This window comes from Hydractinia symbiolongicarpus, chromosome 15 (genome assembly GCF_029227915.1).
Source record: "Hydractinia symbiolongicarpus strain clone_291-10 chromosome 15, HSymV2.1, whole genome shotgun sequence".
Lineage (NCBI taxonomy): Eukaryota > Metazoa > Cnidaria > Hydrozoa > Anthoathecata > Hydractiniidae > Hydractinia > Hydractinia symbiolongicarpus.
The window spans coordinates 11,109,998-11,130,120 of NC_079889.1; the positions used below are offsets into that span (position 1 = coordinate 11,109,998).

The window sequence follows — 20,123 nt, forward strand, 5'->3', positions numbered from 1 at the left end:
ATAAATGGCTTAATAAAGTTAGGTAAAGTTTCGCGAAGAAATATTTGAAATCATATGTAGACGGGAGTAGTTGGGTTAGTCGAGATTTTGACTATCGAAAATCTTAGCACGCGAACGGGTTTAAGAACAACTCCTATCTAAACGTTTTGTGTTAATGGGATAGAGAAACGATATTTTAGATAGATGGATAGATAAGGTATATTTCGCTGCTACAAAAGAATACAAATAATAGGCTACTACATTTAGAAGCAGTTCCCTACCCGAGTTGTCATTTCATATAAATCCCCTCTAAACATCTTTTCACAACATTCACAAATGTAATTGAGGCCGTTTATTCCCTGATTTTATACATTGGTTATCCAACGGAAGTAACAAAGAGGTAAAAAGAAATCGAAACAAATATCATATATATAAATAAATATTTTTACATTTATCAACGACTATTTAAAATTTTCAAATTTTTTTGCAATGTTTTACAGTTCGTTCAGTGACCACCCACAGCACATACACATCGATTGATGGCTTTTTATAACACATTAATTCATGTCTGCCTATGAAATTGCTTTTCTTTTTCCAATCTTGCAGTTTCTTATTTTGTTAGTTCTGACTAAATACAACGATCTTCAGGGTACAGTGCAGCCATCATCATGCGCTTGTGTCGTACCTCTGAAACACTGTCTGAAACTCAACGCTTGTGCAACTAGCAAACTTGTACTTACAACAACGAGCGATATAAAACAAACGAATGTAATGAAAGTCATTGTGCGAAATATTAATGTTTTCTTGGACACTTTTGACAAAACTTAGATGAAAGGTTACTACAAAGGAAACTTTGAAGTAATGTCTTTCGCCAAAACGTCTTTGAATATTTCTGTTTTTTCTCTTTTTTTTATGAATTTAAATGACATGCGTTCATTGTTAAAATTCATTCATTAATTTCCATAATTTTATTCATACATATGCATAAATTTAATGAATTTTATGGTATTTGCATAAGTTGTATAAATTGCATAATTAATATCGAGTCGTTTGAGACGAGAATAAATAAATTATGCATAAATAATTGTGCTAACATTTTCCCCATATTTGATTTGTTTTGAAAAAATTTAAATTTACGTGCCATGTTAAATTTATATTATTGATAGCATTCAGAATTAACAATCAAAATATCTCTGCGCAACAACTTTCTCTCTCTTTCTCTTTCTTTTCGCCAATCTGTAAACGGTATGACGCCCTGCTGCAAAACCTTGTCACCAGCGGTTTTTCTTTTTTGACATCGAAGCCGTCAAGTAAGCAGTATTAGCTTTGAATTAGATAAACAATCTTGAAAACGAGGATAAATGCTACTGTAGCAAATTCGGACAACTTCGTCAAGAAATCGTGCAGTAAAAAAGGCGGCTACCTTAATCATTTAATCATTTATTAAACACTGAGGCCGAGGGTCCGTGTTTTCATCTGCTATCTACTATTACAAGTAGAAGTTATTATAACTCGTTATGAGATTTGAACGCTTAAAACGGGGTCTCTTGCGATTGCCCTGATCGGTTATTTAGCACCGCGTAGGGTGGTTGGTGATAACATGGGCGGACGCCCATCTCCTACAAACAATCATCTGGCCTGCTGAATATCGTTATAAATCTGCAAAATCTTGATACCGTTATGAAATACATCAATTTTTGGTTGCATCAGGTAGGGTTTATAAAAAGTACAACCAAGTCTCGATCATATTGCATCTTTCTGACTAACCAGACATGGATACGAACAAGATTTACCTTCATTAATTTTTCTTTCTACCTGTGATGCAGCGGAACTTCAAGGCTAGATTGTCAGAAAGGGAAAATGAGCGCCGGGGATAAGGTGGAGATCCGTGTACCTGCCCCATGCCAGGTAAGCTTTTAAACTTAATCTTTCAAAGGGGCAAGCGCATTGATAAATCGCTTACTATATTTTTATTCTCCCCTCTTTGCGTGCTCTCTCTCTCATGTACGCCAGCACCCCCCCCCCCCCCCCTTCCCCCTCTTGTATGGTGTACCTCTCGTATAGTGTACCCTTCGTACCATCTGTCCTCTTTTGCTAACGCTCCACGCCTTTTACACTGTTTAATCTGTCCCATCTTTTCTTTTACGCTCTGCACCTTAGACAATAAGATTTACCTTCATTAATTTTTCTTTCTACCTGTGATGCAGCGGAACTTCAAGGCTAGATTGTCAGAAAGGGAAAATGAGCGCCGGGGATAAGGTGGAGCGAAACTTATATGTGAAAAATGTGCGTAACGTTTTCAGCTCGACCTTAATACCCTAGCGCAGAAAAAGAATTTAGGTGACTGTAACAATTACCACAGCAGTGATCCCTTTTCTAGCTCTGATGGTTAGCTGAAAGGATAAATTGCATTTAGTAGCTACTACAATCCCTCAGTGTCAGACAAAGTCAAATAATACCCGCTACATCAACTTGTCCCCAGGGCTCTTATACGTACGACTGGAAGAACCCTTTAGTTTTTTTAAATTTGCGGGTCTCAGTGGTATTATTTTTTAGTAAGCTGCAAATACAGCGCAACCTGGTACATACATTTAATACATTTCCTGAATATTTTGCAATACATTTTGCTTTTTCAAAAATTTATTTAGTGATTGCAATTTGAAAATACCGCTGTTCTCGTGGTTGGTAACGTAACGTCCATCACTTTCTTGTATTACTTGTGTGATAAAAAATGCCAACCTCGTCCCCAGGGCATCTGGTATCTTTTCTGACCCCGGGACGGCGATACGAACATGGCCCTGTAGGAGGCATCGTCGCTGTCCCAGTGTCAGAAAAGATACAAGATGCCCTGGGGACGAGGTTGGGAACGAGATTATGAAAAGCTTTACAAAGGCCGGTTGGCCAGCGAAAATATGTTAATGACAAATACGCTGCGCGTTTGTGTTAGCGCTTCGCAATAAAAATGGTACCAAATATTTAGATACAGACACTTTCGTTTTCTTCTGATTTTTTTTATTGTAAGCTATATTATAGCTAGCTAGTATGTGCGCTGCTTGTTTTGTGCTGTGTTTTATTCTGTTGAAATATTTTTAGTGACATTGCATTATTCTTTTAAATGTGTTTTTTCAGCCCTGTGCATTTTTTCTTGTGGATTTGTCTCTCACACCATGTACGTTTGGTGGAAATCCATTTACTCCCTACCTAGTAGAAAGGGATCTAATAGCCGATTTTTATTTTGAGGCTATAGTTGTTTATAATCCTCAGACCTCTAACACAAATTGACAGGCAAAATAATGCAGGCAGGCGGTAAGCCATGGACCAGTCGATTCGATCTTGAAGTTAAAATATAGCTATAGCCTGCATGCAGTTTAGATTTAGAACATATACCAGTGAATAGATGACAGTAGCCAGAGTACAAAAGATTTTAACCATAATTTCACTTTATTTCTTGCCTAGCGATTTTCTAAAAATTCCTTTCGGCAGTCCCATAAAATGCATAGTGTATCATCCACCAACTCCGTGAAAAAAAACACATTTAACGTCCTTATATCCATATCGTCAACAAATCGGTTATTTCAAACTTTTATTATCGTAGCGCTATCTGTCCCGGACCATTCGGGGGTATGGCAAGAAAAAAATACATTTATTTGTGGACAAATAAGCCGGATCCGACATGTACTATCATCCGATAATGCCGTGATGGTTCCTTCAACTCCGGGAAATTTGAAAACCACGTTTGCTTTCTGCTGACTAGCAAAAATATTTTACAAATAGATATTAAATTGAAATTTGTGGTATATAATAATAAAGGTTTTTTTATTATTTTTACAGTTTTCTGATAATCACCCTTATCAAAAAAAAATTAACATGTGCATTTTTTTTTTTTAAAAAAGTTCAGACGGAGTTATGACTTTCCTGGAAATTTGGGGATATATAAAACTTACTAGAAATGGAAATAATGGTACTTTAATATCTTGAATTTATTGTTGTTTTTATCCAGCCGCCATATTTAACGATCTTGTTGATCTCTTATTCCCGTCTAATAAGCAGGCCATCGCAAAATGTTCGTGTGAAACTGTAGGTAAACAAACAGCCTCAACTTTAAATGAGCACTGAGATGGAGTTCGATAAAATTGCTATTGTAGGCTCCGTTCACGCTGTTCTTTTTGGCTTGTTTGTTCTTTGTAAAACATGGCATCGAAAAATGGAAAGAAATTTTATCCAGAGTTTCTATTGAAAAGGCACAGAAGGAATGATTTAATTTTCTCTTTATTCTATTCGCCATTGTTTTTGGAGACCAAACAAAACAAAACAGTAAGAAGAAATCACAGCCTTGTCTTGTGGTTATTAATTATGATAATTAAGGCTTATCACGCTTTTTCATTTTTTATTAGCATGATCGGGATTATTGCATATTATAAGCAAAAAAAACGAACGAAGGAGAATGCTCATTGTGATAGTTGAAGATAGTTGTTAAGCACTATGGAGATAATTAAATTTAGAGCAAAAAAAGAAAAATTCTGAAAATTTAGGTATTGTAATTGTCTAGACCTGATACTGTATCCCTAAGGAAACGACTAACTGTTTGAACAAAGGAAAATAATCAAAAAGTAAGACAGCTAGCGAGGAGAAGCTGTCTTCTGAAACAACAACAACGAGAGGTCGGTGTTGCAAAGAAGTCTAATTTCAGTAAGTTAAACTTTTAAATAATAAAGAATAACACAGAAACTTCGATTGATTTATCTGATTTATCATGTTCGGAACTTTGTGGATACATTATAAAAGCATTACGATGAAAACACAGCTACAGATGCTTTCCCTCATTCATTATTTTTTCTGTAATGGCATGAATCCAGCAACCATGTGATCAATTTTGCCGTGCGTTTATTATCGCACGATTTGTGCAATGAAATGCAGTGGCAGTTCTGTAGGCGAAGAGAAATTGGGGTGAGTTTGTTATTTCTATGAAACATTTGAACATGTCCAACAGGATCAGATTGTTAACAAAAATTTGTGAATATCTAACACCTGAAGCTACATATAAAGTATATGATAGCATGATTGAACCACTGATGTTGTATTGTTGTTCATTAAACTTAGATCTTACTTCAACCCAGCAAAAGAAGCTCATAAGTATTGAGAACCGGGCATCAGCACTCAATGGTGAGACTGTAGCTTCAATTAACAATAAAATAAAAATCAAATGTTGTTTAACAGTAAAAAGATGTATGTTGAATGATGTTTGTACTCCTTTGAAAAGTTATTTTATGATTAATGAACACGGAATAAACACTCGAAATAAAGGGCTGTTATTGAAATTCCCTAAAGTTAGGTTGGAATTTGGAAGTCTTTCCTCTTTCTTGGGGCTAAACTTTACAATTCATACCCAGGAATATTAGAGAAGTTGAAACTTTTAATTCTTTTAAAAACCATATCAAGGTGCTAGAATTTTAATTTGTTTTTATTAACAATAAACTTTTGATTAAGAGTATGTGGAGTGTTTGGTATAGTCTGTATTTGTAGTGTTTTACGTCTTGCTTTTTCAGCTTCTTTCTTCTTCAGCTACACTTTTCTAGACACTCTGTATGTTAACTTCTTTATTTATTTTTAACCTTTTAACCTTATAACATTTTATTGAATATTTTTATACATTTATTGTAACTTTAATATATATATTTTTGGTCCAACATTTATAGCAGAATATTATTTTCTGAAGTTTGTAACCAAGTAAATTATTGAATAATAATAATAATAATAATAATAATAATAATAATAATAATAATAATAATAATAATAATAATAATAATAATAATAATAATAATAATAATAATAATAATAATAATAATAATAAAATTTTCAGGATAATGTTTTCTTATGTATATCTTTCAGTTTTTACTATAAATAGGTACCTTTAAGGCGTGTAATCACCTTAAGTCAGACAGTTCTTATTAGAGATATATATCTAAATGTACCATTTCTGTCTAGTCAAACATTCTTAAAGATAATAATAGAAAAACTACATTGTTATGTTTACTTATCATTCCAGTTTCCATGTTAACGCCATTGTAAAAAGAGTTAGTAATTATGTGATCAAGTGTTTGCAAACTTTGCTGTTAAGTATGTAAATATGTTTGTTTCAACCATTTATTTTTGATGCATGAACTTTAAAATTGGTGTCTGGTGATCTATACATGGTAATAATTATATAATATATATATATTTTTAGTACGTTTTGTTAAAATTTGTTAAGAATTTTTATTGTTATGCACTCTCAGTCTGTATTGTTTATACTCAAATTGTTGTACAATTATAATTATTGAGTTATGAATAGAGAGACAGCTATCACTGTTGTGTAAGGGATCCACTATCTTTGTATTTATAATGATCATAAGAATCACAAGATTGATGTATATGTAGAAGTATAATTATAAAGTTTGAAATTTGCATCATATGATGCATTTTTGCATCACGCTTCTCTAACAAAAATGGCCTGAGAAGAAAATATTAGCTCATGTAACATAGATTCTAAATTGTCAAAAATGTTTGTGATACTGTTAGTGTTTATATTTAGCAAAGAAAATGTTTTCTTATTTGAAAGTGTTTTAAGATATTGTGTTTTGAGAAGCATTGTGTTCTCTCCTAACTCGGTTAGACGGTTTGTCTTCCTGAGGTTATACAGTTCTATGTCTTCTTTCAATCTGTACATCTTGTACTTCCATTTTGTTACAGAAAAGACTTTACACCTTTTCCTTCACATTGTACATACATTTACTGATTGCATTTCGATTTCGCATATAGAACCACCAACAGAAGTTTGTTTAGTTAGCATCACCCAACTGACACAATTTTAAAAGGGAAATCTGTGTCAGTGTGTCAGTAAACTTGTTAAAACAATAATCCAAACAAATTGTACATGATGTACATCGAAAAGTTGATATTTTTTCGAATTGGTTAATCACAGCTTTTGAATGTGTCTAATAGTAATCTGTTGTTCAAAACTTTTTTGAATTTTGAATTGTGTTCATGTCCAAGTAAACACCTTCATTGTTATCAAATTTTTTTTATTTCAGTGCAGGTTAGAAAAACATGACATATGTGTATCCTGGTTTCAATAGGATCTATAAAGTTTTGGGTGGCATCATTGGGGTGTCATCTGGTTTGCTGACACTGGCATGGTATAAGTCAAACATCAATGCAGAAGATAAAAAAGAAACTCACACAGATGATAGTGTATCTTTTGATGTGTTTTTACAGCTGTACAACTGTTTTTATGTGTGTTCAATGATATTCATTTTAGTCGAATGTCCAATTTATCTAAATCAAATGTGTCGTCATGTAAAATTTTATTTAGGAAATTATATTTTTTAACTGGATACTAAAAGAGTAAAAAAATAAAAGATTAAACTTCTATACAAATGGGATTGCCATTTTGAGTAAGAGGTCCTAATAATGTGGAAAACCTGAATTCATTTTTGACATCATATCTGATAGAGAATTTTTTGTAATTATATATATTGAATTAAAAAATAGATAAATTATTGAAAAAAGAAATCCAAATTTGCGATTGGGTTTTAAAAAGGAGCTTATTTTATGTGGTTTATTTTCAATTCTGACAAATAGGCAATTTTTTTGTTATTGTTTGCTACCAAGAACATAGAGTTTCAAGTACAAATTGCTTCACTGCAATAAGATGTTTAAATCATGTATGAGACAATTGGGATCTTTGGAACTTTTCTTGAAAGTATACACATTGTAAAAGTCAGTATTTTGCAATTTTTGAATTTACCACTTAACTAAACATGATAACAAGTCTTCCAACATTTTGAATTTGTGACAGGTCATAGGTGTTTGTAGTAATAACACAGTTTGTAGTTTAGAAATTACTTCCACCACCTCCTTCTTAACCTTCGATCGGGTCATTTAGACTCCAGTCTGAATAGGTTAGTTGAAAAAAGTTGCTCTTATTCTGTTAATATTTTAAAGTGTATTACAACTTAGTATTATTAGTAAAACTTCGCAGGTATAAATATTAATAATATAATGTCTTAACTTTCCTTAATTCAAATTTATATTTGAAAGATTGATTTCTCATATGTCAATTTTGTAAACGATCACTCAAAAGATACAGAAAGAAACCACATAAAAATAAATTCTAAAGTATGTGGTTTATCAAGTCACAATGTCGTCTTCAATAAAAAGTATAAGAAAATCGTTCCAAAAATATTTAAAATTTTACATCAAGCAAAAGAAGAATTTGGCACACCTGGTATAAGTTTTGCAATTTCACGTAATGGTGATTTGGTACTTAAAGGTGGAATTGGATTGGCTGATGTTGAAAATCATGTTCCGTGCACTAGTGAAACTGTTCTTCGGATTGCAAGCATTAGTAAAAGTTTAACAACATTAGCGATAGGTATGTTGATAAGTTACCGTGCATGTAGTTTGAAAAAACATGAATTGTATAGGTGTTGGCATATTGTCTCCTCTTTTCTTGATACAGTCTATTTACTCTTCGTCCAATACTTTTGAAGAATCACGACTATGATATGCAAGTGTGTATTTATGGTTTACGTGTTACGCACATTTTTGTCCTATTCATGAGAAGTATGTCAACAAGTCATTGTTTTTTTCAAAGCAGTAGGTGTTTAGCTTTATAAAAGGTTTTAAGAGGAAAAATATATTATGAGCAAGTACACCTACTAAATCCGTAAAAACCCCAAGTAGATTACGTAAGAACATATTTAAAGAATCTACTTTCAATTACCTATAGCTATATAAGTTTTTGATTTTGATTTTCGCAATCTGATCTAGACTAGACTGTGTTAGATCTAAACTCACCTTCCTCTGTATCAAGTCTGTCCTTATAACCTCCTGCCAATTCTTTCTCGGTCTGCCTCTGGGCTTTGCCCCAGGAACTATCAAGTCTCTACACTTTCTTACCCAATTATCCTCGTCCATTCTTTCCAAGTGCCCCAGCCAATTCAATCTTCTTATCTGGATAACATCTTTAATTCTACGGAGACTTAGCCTGCTTCTTAGCTCATCTGAACTCTTTCTGTCTCTCAGACTGGCATTACACATCCACCTAACCATTCTCATATCATTCCTTTCTAAACGGTCAAGATCTTCCTGCTTCACTGCCCATGTCTCATCATTTTGATTAAATACTTTTTCACGACACCCTTTTTTTTCCAGTTTTCTAGAATTAATATGGATGTTTATATTCTTTTAAGCAATTAGTAAAAGCATTGAAGAAGGTCAAGATTTTTGTCCCCTCACTGAAAATCTTATCTAACGCTGTCTCCAAATGCTTTACCATTCTCAATATTTTAGGAAAACTAATGGAGGAAGGCAAACTTGATTTAAATAAACCCGTCCAAGAATATGTTCCAAATTTTCCGTTGAAGACATTTGAAGGTTCCAATGTTTCAATCACAACATATGACCTGCTATCTCATACTAGTGGAATCAGAGGCTACTTTGATGATAAGGGTGAGTTTTATTGATGTTTTGGTTCATTTAATTAGGTAAAAGAGTTCACCCTTAAAACCATATGCCTATTGTGTAAGCATACACATTAAAAGAATGGAGACTGTCGAAAGAAATTTAGCATAGTTATTAGTACATACCATGGCACTTAAGTTGGAAGCTTAGCGTGCCAGGCTTGCTGCACTTTTTGTAAATAATTACCGCTTTAAAAACTATGGGAACCATAGTGTTTTAAAAATAAACTTCCAGTTCAGTTTCCAGTTCTGAAAAGACTTCTCAATTTTTTAAACTGTAAGTTTGTCTTAGAAAATAGCTTTTTAAATGTTTCAGTTGAAAATGATTGATGTAACACAATCGAAACATGTACTGTAAACTTAAAAATGTTGTGTTTACTTTAAAATTTATTGTTGGTTTTGTGCTTTTAAAATCGTTTAGAAGTAACTTTTATTGTCAGTTTTTAGACACTAGAAAGCAAGATATCGTTGTCAATTTTAAGGCTCTAGTAAGCAAGTTTTTATTGTCAATTTTTAGACTGTAGTAAGTATTTAGGTCGTAAAAGTTTCTCGCGTATGTATTTTAATATTGTTTAAGATAAGCATATATTCAGGCTGAAATTTTCAAAATGCTAAGTATAATTTAAACTGAAGGTAATTTACCATTTGCTTATCGAAATGCTTTTATATATATTTTTTGTTTTTGTTTTCTCGGATCAAAATACCGGACTTAAATTTGGATTTAAATCTGAGGCTCAGATATGCTTGCAGTGTGCTTATGTTGGTATGACTGTGTTGTCCTAAAAAATCTAAGTGGTTATATATAAAGAGGGTGATCAACGACATTAGATTTTTGAAAAATTATTGTGTGACGTTGTAAAATGAAAAAGTAATAACCACTCCACTTTACGACGTTTCGGCCGTTCGTTCGGCAGCCATTTTCAAGTAAACAAGTCCTAGTACAATATGTTTTTAAATATACAATAACATGATACGATCGTATCGTACGATCAAAATTATCCCAAGGGGGAAGTCAAATATCAGAGAATAGAAATAATGGCATAGACGCAATATTTCTATTTGGCTTGTCCCTACGGATCAACAGGCTCTCCTTTAACTCCAAATCAAAATAAGTAGCAGCGGTGGAGGGTATAGAAATTATTAGTAGCGGTGGAGAGTATAGGAATTAGTAGTAGCGGTGGAGAATATAGAAGTTAGTAGTAGCGGTGGAGAGTATAGAAATTAGTATTAGCGGTGGAGGATTACTTAAATTCTTCCCGAAATTGATTTGATACTTGATGTTATTATTTTTTCTAAAGGTGAAGAGTTGATTGACGATAAATTACAACGCAAAAGAAACATCCGAAAATCAAAGTACGGTGACAATTTTTTTGGTTCAGATGAAATGTATAATAAAAATTACTATGAAAAAGTTGCTGATGGATTGGCTCTATTTGAAAACGACCCACTGATTTTTAAACCTGGCACTGATTATGAATATTCATCAATCGCTTATACCCTTGTTAGCTGTATTGTTGAGAAAGCGAGCAAAGTGGATTACGTGAAGTATATGAAATCAATTTGTGATGAGCTTGAAATGGATAATACAATGGTGGATTTGAATGACCCGTTGATCTATCACCGTGCTCGGTATTGTTTCACAATTTATTTTATGACAGGAAACATTAAAACGAGGATTGCCAATTTTCTGATTCATTTTATCTGCCGCCCCTTTAATCCCATTTTTAGCGGGAAAAAAATCGGAAAATTCGGAAGTACTAAAAAGTATTAGAATCTAGCTCTTATGCGGAAAAAATTAATTTTTTATCTTCCGCGCAAGATCCATTGAACTTGTCAACTGCAAATATCTATTCGGCGAATATGCAAAACTTTCGCCTCTCACCCCTCGTGAAATTTCCTACAATAAAGTATTAACCATATGCCTGCTTGCTTTGATAGTGCATTGGCTTATTTGTCGGCAATTGTAAGTCTCAAGACGTTAGGGTTTACTTAGTAAGTTAATTACACAAGCTTAACGTCAATTACCTTAATCGGACAAATTTTCGCGCGGATTTAATTTCGCGAGGTCAAATAAATCGTATTTCGCGAGGATTTAATTTCGCAAATTTAGTCTTTTCAAAAATTTCGCGAGGATTTAATTTCGCGAATTCAGGCTTTCTAAAAACTACGCGAGGATTTAATTTCGCAAATTCTGTCTTAACTTAAAACAAATTTTCACGAAACATTTGCATATCGTAAAAATTGTAAAGGAAAGAAATTGATTTATTGTCATCAGTATCAAGAATCATGCTTTTTTTTCCGAGTTACATGTCAAAATCTATTTACAAATCATCTTCGTCATCAAAAACATAAAAAAAAATTCCTATCTTCATCCTCTTCATTTTCTTCGACCCATTCTTCTTCGTCGCTTTCGTCTTCGATCCCGTAATCACTGACGTATTTTGAAGCTGTGGACAAACCAGAAGAATTGACAGCTTGAACATTAGGTTCTTCGTCTAATATTGGGTCGATGTCGTTAAACGGATCAAGGCTTGGTAAACCGGACATACCCTTGGCTACAGCATCCTTTATACCTGCTACTTGCCAACCCTTCAAGCACACCTGTTTCCCATCATCCGACGTCATTTCATTGTACATCTCAATAAGCCATTTCGCGTGTAACGGTTAGACAATCGAAAGCTTTAGTGCTACTTCAATCGTTTCGAGCTCTTGACCTTTATCCATAGCTTGGGTGATTTGATCTGCGTAGCAGGTGGTAAACTTCTTTTTCATCATGCGTTTTACATAGCCATTTGGGCCTCCTTGGACGTCAAGAGGCTGGAAGAGGTATGTGAAATTGACAGGAACGCTCTCTAGCAATACATGGTTGTCAGACAATACCTTCAAGACAGGACCGGTCATTTGCCCTTTAAAGACATCCATAATCATTAAAGCCGACTGATCTTTCTCCAATCCCAGCCTCTCTCGCTCTTTCTTGACGTACGGAACAATTATTTCATTCAACAGCTTAACTGATTCCTCTTCATTACTATAATATTTGGGGTTCGCACTAAGTGAAAACGACGATGGAAAGCTTACTCTAGGGAGGCTTTGTAGTGTTTTTCCCCCATATATCAACTGTATTGGCAAAAATTTGCCATCCAATGTTATTGTGAAGGTCGCGGTAATCATTCTTTTATCGCTCGAACCTTTAATTGGAACAGTTTTTGATCCTCTTTGTGCTAACGTTTTGTTGGATACGGGTACGTATTTTGAAGGCGTTTGATCCAGATTGAGAACAAGTGATGGTGGGATATTGTTTTCCTCGATCTTTCGGACAATTCCATGTAAATATGAAATTTCAAGCTCTTTTCGAAGTGCTTCAGGAATAGGGACTTTCCCTGTTGTACCGAATCTTTTGACAAAGCCCATCCTTCGAAACAAGCTTTGTGCCCAGTGTGAATGGCTGAGATCAATATGATCGAGATTCATCTCGGGATGACGTTTTATTAATGATTTTGCGACTGACTCGGCGATTCCCCAAGTGATAACTCCTCCTCTTCCGCGTACAGCCTAAAAAGTAAAAAATTATGAAATAGCCACGCAGGCGTGAAGCATCTCAGCCGGCCTACGATTTACTCCTACATGATTGTCACTTTTTGAGACAAAAAGGCAAAATTCTAGGCAAAGTATTTACCCCTACATGATTGCCTAGAATTTTGCCTTTTTGTCTCAAAAAGTATATGCTTCTACCTCTATCGATAATCTTAGGTCTCAGCCTTCGGGTGAGAATTAAAAAAATGCTATTCAATTTCATTTTTAAGTTGGGGAATTTCACTTGTTGACGTCATAGTTTAGTACATACGAGGATGTTGCTTGTTGAGAAATCTTTTCACACCTGGCGGGCATACTTACCATAAGTTAGACCTTGTCCTAATGCTAAGTAAGACATTTATTTGGGGTGTACATTAATAACTGGGTCTCTGGGATAATAACTGGGATAATTCTGTACCATCAAATCGATTGGCCCTAAGAGCAAAGGTCTTCCACGACGAGCGGTTTTCAATGTATTACTTGGTTGGCGTTTTTGTCGTAATGCATTCCGAATCTCCTCTTCGCATTTTTTTCGCATTGTTCGAACAGTGCTTTCGCTCAGTTCGGGAAACTCATCTTTATATCTTCTTAAAGTGCTAGCTGTACTGTATTCCGAAGCATACTTTCCAATAGCGTGTCTTTGGTTATCAGAGTACTTAGTGTATGATCCTCTCAGCTTCTTTTTCGCTCCTAGTTCACGTGATGTTGCTGCGGCAGACGCTTCATAGTCCAGCAAACCAAGTCCTGTTTCCGAATGAGAAGGTTGTAGCGTGCTAATCGGTGACGATGATGCAAGAGAACTATAGTCGTCAACTGTCAAATCTACATCACATAAAGTTTGTTTTGGCGTTGATGAATTTTGTCTACTTTTTTTAATTCTTCCAAGGCTATTAATAATAGACATCTTTTACTTCTGATCGTACACTTCCCTCGTTCACCAAAACAAATGAGAAAAAGATGTCATGAAATGGAAAACAGGTTTTTCCCCACGTACTTAAATTCGAACGTTAAATTCGAATTCCAATGGAATTCCTTCTTTGTTTAAACAACACTTCAGAAATATGGCGGACACGAACAAGGTCTTGGTATTTTCATTGGCAGTACGTGGCTTTCACGTTTACCGTGATGTTTGGAATCCCTATGAAAATGAAGAGCTTGAATGTCGTTTTGAGAAAAACAATATATTTGATATGTTCGCGATCAAAACATGTCGCATCGAAAATAATGAAACAGTTGGTCATTTACCAAGGGAAATTTCTCGCCCTACCAAATATCTTTTGGATAGAGGGGCTACGGTTGTGGCAAAGCTGACAGCCACCCACTACAGAAGATCGCCTCTATTTCAAGGAGGTCTTGAAATTGCCTGCGAAATAACAGTTTCGATGCCTGGAAGTATCAAGGGGCACATGCTTCTTCGACGCTATCAAGATATGGTGGATGAATTATATTGTCAACCAAAGAATGAGGTCATCATGGGTTCGTTTCTTGAGAACAATGTTAGCCGTACCGAACCAGCCAGAGCAAAAAAACGCAAATGCGTTAAAAAAACAGTACAACCAACAGCAGGGAGCAAAGACATCCGAAACTTTTTTCAAAAGAGATAAAATAATATTATTTACCGTATTTTTTTACGAATTTTGTTGTAAGTTTTACATAGAAAAAAATAATCGAGAACAAAACATTTCACGAGTATTAATTTTTGCGATGGTACAAATTAAAAAAAAATTCGCGAGGATTTAATTTCGCGAATTCAGGCTTTCTAAAAATTTCGCACGGATTTAATTTCGCGATTTGACTGTTTGCAAATATTTCGCGAGGATTTAATTTCGCGAATTTGGGCAAAATTCGCGAAAACCGCGAAAATTTCTCCGCGCGAAAATTTGTCCGATTAAGGTAGACAAGCTTTTTCATTTGTTACCAAATTAAAGCGAATCGGTCTCCCATTAATTTTAAGCACAACAGTACGTTAAGACCCTGTATATTGCGGTCTTTGTTTCAAATTTAATGAAGGTACGTGCCGTTGAAAGGGCAAATTGATCTTTTTCATACGTACCTTCATTTTGATATCTTGTTAATGTGAAATGTTTACCAGCTATGGCTAGCATATGTCACACTGGCTTTTCTGGACATCTTTTGGGATCTAATAGTAACATTTTGCTAGCAGAAAAACAGGTAAGGTTCCACAGATGACCCTCATTGTTCTATTTAATCTTTGTTATCTTCTATATTCTATATTGCAGAAACTATATACGAAAAAATGGTCGTCTTCAAAATGTTCCATATGTAGACAACTCGTACAAATGGTGTGGTGGTGGATTTTTATCAAATGTGGAAGACTTGCAGAAGTTTGGAAATGCAATGTTAATATCAGCTGCTACTGATAAAGGTAAGACTTTAAAGAAACATGTCCTGTATGCCTTAGATTATCTGGCGGAGATAGTGGTAGCGCTGTCAACTTGTAATCATAAAGTTTTAGATTCCAGTTTCTACTTCAGCTCACTTTAAAATGTAAGCTTTTTAATACATTTGAAACCATCTACTAACCGCCAATTCTCTTGTGTGTCACGCAGGCAAGTTAGAGCAATGCTATACGTATCTCTAGACGGTAATGTAACTTAGTTATCGTTGGAGGGGAAAAGGAACCAACCGTTGGGAAGAAATTCCCAAGGATGTTAAAACTTTCTGTTACTTAATTTTTTTATTTGTGAGCAAAACAAAAAGAGTAAAAAAATGTCCAGGAAAAGTTTTCTCAGACATGTGATTGTAATGGTCAGTCTAAGAAAAAGAAAAGGCTACCTTATTAGTATAAAATTTGGCGCGTATAAATTTTTAGCGCTTTTTTGCGCAAAATTTTAAAATTGCGCCAAAATTTATACCATTATTATGCGCAAATGGTATGTGCGCCAAAATTAGTACGCGCCAAATTTTATACCAAAATGTTACTGTAACGGTTAGTCTATAAAAGAGGAAAGGCTAGCTATAGAATGCGGTTTCGCGTACTTATTACCAGCGTTATCTTTCTATGGATCATTAAATTTCGCGAATGGGAGAAGCAAGGAAATTTTGCGAGAATCAGATTTTGCGGCCGAATAACAAATTAAATCTGATATTGTACTTTAAAATTTAAATTGTTACTACAGTTCACTCTCTCTAATCTGGATCTCAAGGGGATAACTTTATATTCGGATTACAGAGAGATTCGGATAGTAGAAAGTCTCTCTAATTCGAATTTATAGGTTTCAAGGGTGAAAATTCCTATAGGAGAGAGAAATTGAACTTTTTTGAAAAAAAAAAGAAAAAGAAAAGGTAAGGTGAGAAATAAAAACGAATAAGTAAGTTTGAACGAAAATAAAAGAACTCTCTGACTTTTTGCGATTTCTCTTTGTCTTACAAAAAAATCTAGAATTTAGCCGAAGGGACCTGAAAATTAGTTCGAATTATAGAGATTTTCGGATTACAGAGATAGAAAGTAAATTATGAGAGTTTCTTAAAGAAAATTGATGGTGACATTGTTCGGCTTATAGAAAGATTCGGTTAATAGAGATTCGGATTAGAGAGAGTCAGCTGTATGTCAAAGCTGCTTAAGAAGTTAGGAAACTGTTGTAAAGGAAATTGCATAAATTTATGAAAACATAACTTTAAAAGTCCGATTTCGCGAATTGCAAAATATAACAATTTTTTTATAATGACAGGTTTCTTAAAACCTTCCACGGTGTCAACACTATGGACACCATGTCGTGTCACCACCGGAAAAGGGTCTAAAACATATCCAGAATCATCTTACGCACTTGGTTGGGCTATTTTGCCGAACAGGGAGAATCAAAGAAGAGCAGTATTACACACAGGTATGTTATATTCAGTTACATTCATGTAATTAAAATCCTCAATAGGATTTAAAATTTGTTTTAACTACATGTGTTTTTGAATTAGTTTTGAATGAGTTTACAAACCTGGGTAAAATATAATGAAACGAGAGAATTAAATTCGAACTTTGGACTTATGGTTTGAGGTTATGTGCTTAAATTGATATTCTTAGAACATGATAATTATTGCAGACTTTAGCACGGCCATATATGTCGAATTTCGCAACTATTGTGGACCCCTACATGGATTATTTCCTTGTGCGAATGCGCTGGAGAATGTCACTAGCAATTTTTAGATGCCCTCTATCTGATTTACCTGACTATGTCGACCAGTTTTTGGCATTTTAGGATATGTCAGATGCTCTTTTGTCTGACTGTAAAGGAAACATTAAATGCGATGTATTAAGGGCGGGCGACCCTTTGGATTTTGTAAATTGTATTGTAAAGTCGAAGAAGGGTGATATATTCACATAGGTACAATTATTTGACAATAATAACTATTGAAATTTAATTCTCAAGTTACTTACGCATGCTTAGTACGTTTAAGATAAATTCACACTAAAGGCGCAGTTCCTGGCGGCGCGACACGTCTTCTTTTTTTGTTTCACGTTAAATTTTAAAATATTTCGTTTTAATTTTGTATACAATAGAAAGAAACAGGTGATTAGTCAATGACAATGAAAAATGCTCATTTGAGCAAAACGCTGCAGCAAACCAAAATTGAGTATACTACGTGACTTTTTTTCAATTTAGCATTACATACCCCAGCCCCGTGCTCCAAAAAATTTTCAAGTTAGCGCCTTCTTTGTCGTAAACATGCATGTAATTGATTGACCAGGTTCGCTATTTTGTTAATCAGTCATTTGCAGCAACTGTTCCAAACGGCGGAGACTGTTGATCTGGTAGCGAATGAAACAAGCCATTATCTTTTGCTTTTGAACTCCGAAATACCTGTTATAAGGATGTGGCTGCACTGATATTTGTAAAATACCTGTCGAACCTTTTTGTGCTGTTTTACCAGATTTTAGAGTACGTTATTTTTCGTAAAAAAATAAGGGCTTTGAAATGTATCCCACAGATTTCAGCATAAGGCCAAGTTTAAACGCATCCGCTTGCTTGTACACATTTTTTGTTTAGGAGGTGCTATTGGATGTAGTAGCGTATTTATGCTTTGCGAAGGAGAGAAACTACAACAAAACCAAGACCAGAAACTCGTTCAGCCGAACGGCTCCGTGATTGCAATCATTGTTAATATGGAGAGTGTTGGTTTAACAGAGACTGCGCTTAAAATAGAGAAGTGTCTGCAAGGAGCTATATAGTGATTAAATCTTCATTTACTTACTGGATGGTGAGAGAAACGTTCTTTGGAATATTGAATATATATTTTTTACTTTAGAACTTATGAACAATGAGTACAATGTCAAACTTTCATTCAACAGTACATTCAACAGCTTTTTTTATTTAAATCAATAAATGAACGGCGCTAGTGGATATTGTCATTTTCCTTTGATGTCGATGAAATTTTCTTTGAAGTGGCCGAAAAATGCATGTGTAATATGGTAAATATTCTATATTAAATTAATAAAGCCATTACAGTGCACTTAAAACTTTGAGGCTAAATAACTTGGAAACAAGGTGGTGATGTCAATGATTTTTCACCGCGTGGGTAACTAGGGACCACCTAGGACCAATTTGGGTAAGTTTCTCAAACCTGGGTCCCCAAATCCATTTCGGAATGGACGGGTTGATGACGTCATCAAAAAACCCCTAAACTCTAATATCTCTGCAACCGTTTGTCAAAAGTACATGATCCTATACATTTTCTTGATCAGCGTTCCAACCTCTACTTACTACAGCCAAGGAATGAGCTAATTTTTACCAAATATTTTTTGTATCTGTACTGTTGTCGTCAGCATAAAAATCCAAAACAACCTATTTTTCCATTGTTCATTTGCTTAAGTGGATTTTTCCACGGGCTTTATCGACTAGTAATACAATAATAACTGATTACCACGGGCTGTACAGCAAATTATCAGCCAAGGGCCTATGTACTGACGGAGCTTGCAAACTCGTGGCAATTATCGATTATTATTGTATTTGTTACCCGTCTTTAAAATAGAAAATACATTCGGCTCTCGATAACTCGGACATCTCGGTAGGTTACACTTTTTTTAGGGCGCCGTAAAAGTTCGAGTTATCGAGAGTCAAATGTAAAAACTGTAAAAAAAGCAAATAAAAGAAACATTTTAAGTGAGCTTCTTCCCTTCTGCTGCCTTCGTCTCTTCATAAAAACAAACTGGCTATTTTTCCGGCATGAATGTAATATACAGACCCGAACATGTTACCGGGAAATATACTTTAGCTTATTACTATAGAGAATTGAATTTTTAAAGAGATATAAACAAAAGCTTCCAGAAATAAAATTTAATTAAACACACGTGCGTGAGTTATTGACAGTATAATGAGCTTAGGTTGTGAAATGATTAAAAGTACGCGCACACCTAAAAAGCCTTAAACGAAAAAAATACGCGGTTATGGATGATTTACTACCGCTGCTATCATCGCTGAACTACTAGCCAAAATAATAAACCTATTTTTAACCAACATTTGTGCCTTTTCATAAATCAGGGAGAGATACCTGCATTGAAAACCATATACCAATTGACTACCAGTTTTTTCCAAAATTATATAAAAGCAGTGTATTGTGAACTTTTAGATTATCTTGAGGAAAACAAGATTTTATCAACTGCACAATTTGACTATCGCAAATGTAGATCTACGAATTAGGTGCGAGTATTTTGTGGCGCCGTAGATTAGTGGTTACAGCTCTCGTACTCTGTGCAGGAGACCGGGGTTCGATTCCTCTTGATGGCGATTTAACATGGGCGAGTGAATGTTACCATAGCCCCGGGTTAACCCAAGCCATGTGAGGGAAATTGGGAAGATGGCACACTGTGTGGGCCGTTGGATGTTGCCGGAAGTTGTCTAGTAGAGCGCGGGCCCTAATTGGGTCTGCGTAGCTCAAAATGAGCAATAAATACTCTAGGACTCTCCATCTAAGCCATGGCTCCTCCTGGAAATAATAGACAGGGTATATCTCTATTTTTGTTGATGATATTAGATCGGCCGTTGACTCTGGAGAATTAGTTAGAGCTGTTTTTGTAGATTTATCTAAAGAGTTTAACACTGTTAACCACGCCAGTCT

At 34.7% G+C, this 20,123-nt stretch overlaps 1 protein-coding gene across 1 annotated transcript; it reads left to right on the forward strand.

Moving 5' to 3' along the window:
• Window positions 1-7,025: 7,025 nt before the first annotated feature.
• Window positions 7,026-18,409, forward strand: LOC130628785 (serine beta-lactamase-like protein LACTB, mitochondrial). Its single transcript, XM_057441794.1, has 7 exons — window positions 7,026-7,209; window positions 8,059-8,392; window positions 9,313-9,471; window positions 10,781-11,111; window positions 15,296-15,441; window positions 16,748-16,900; window positions 18,056-18,409. Exons 1-7 carry the CDS (start codon window positions 7,066-7,068, stop codon window positions 18,235-18,237), a joined length of 1,449 nt encoding a protein of 482 aa, XP_057297777.1. The 5' UTR covers window positions 7,026-7,065; the 3' UTR covers window positions 18,238-18,409.
• The last annotated feature ends 1,714 nt before the right edge of the window (window positions 18,410-20,123 follow it).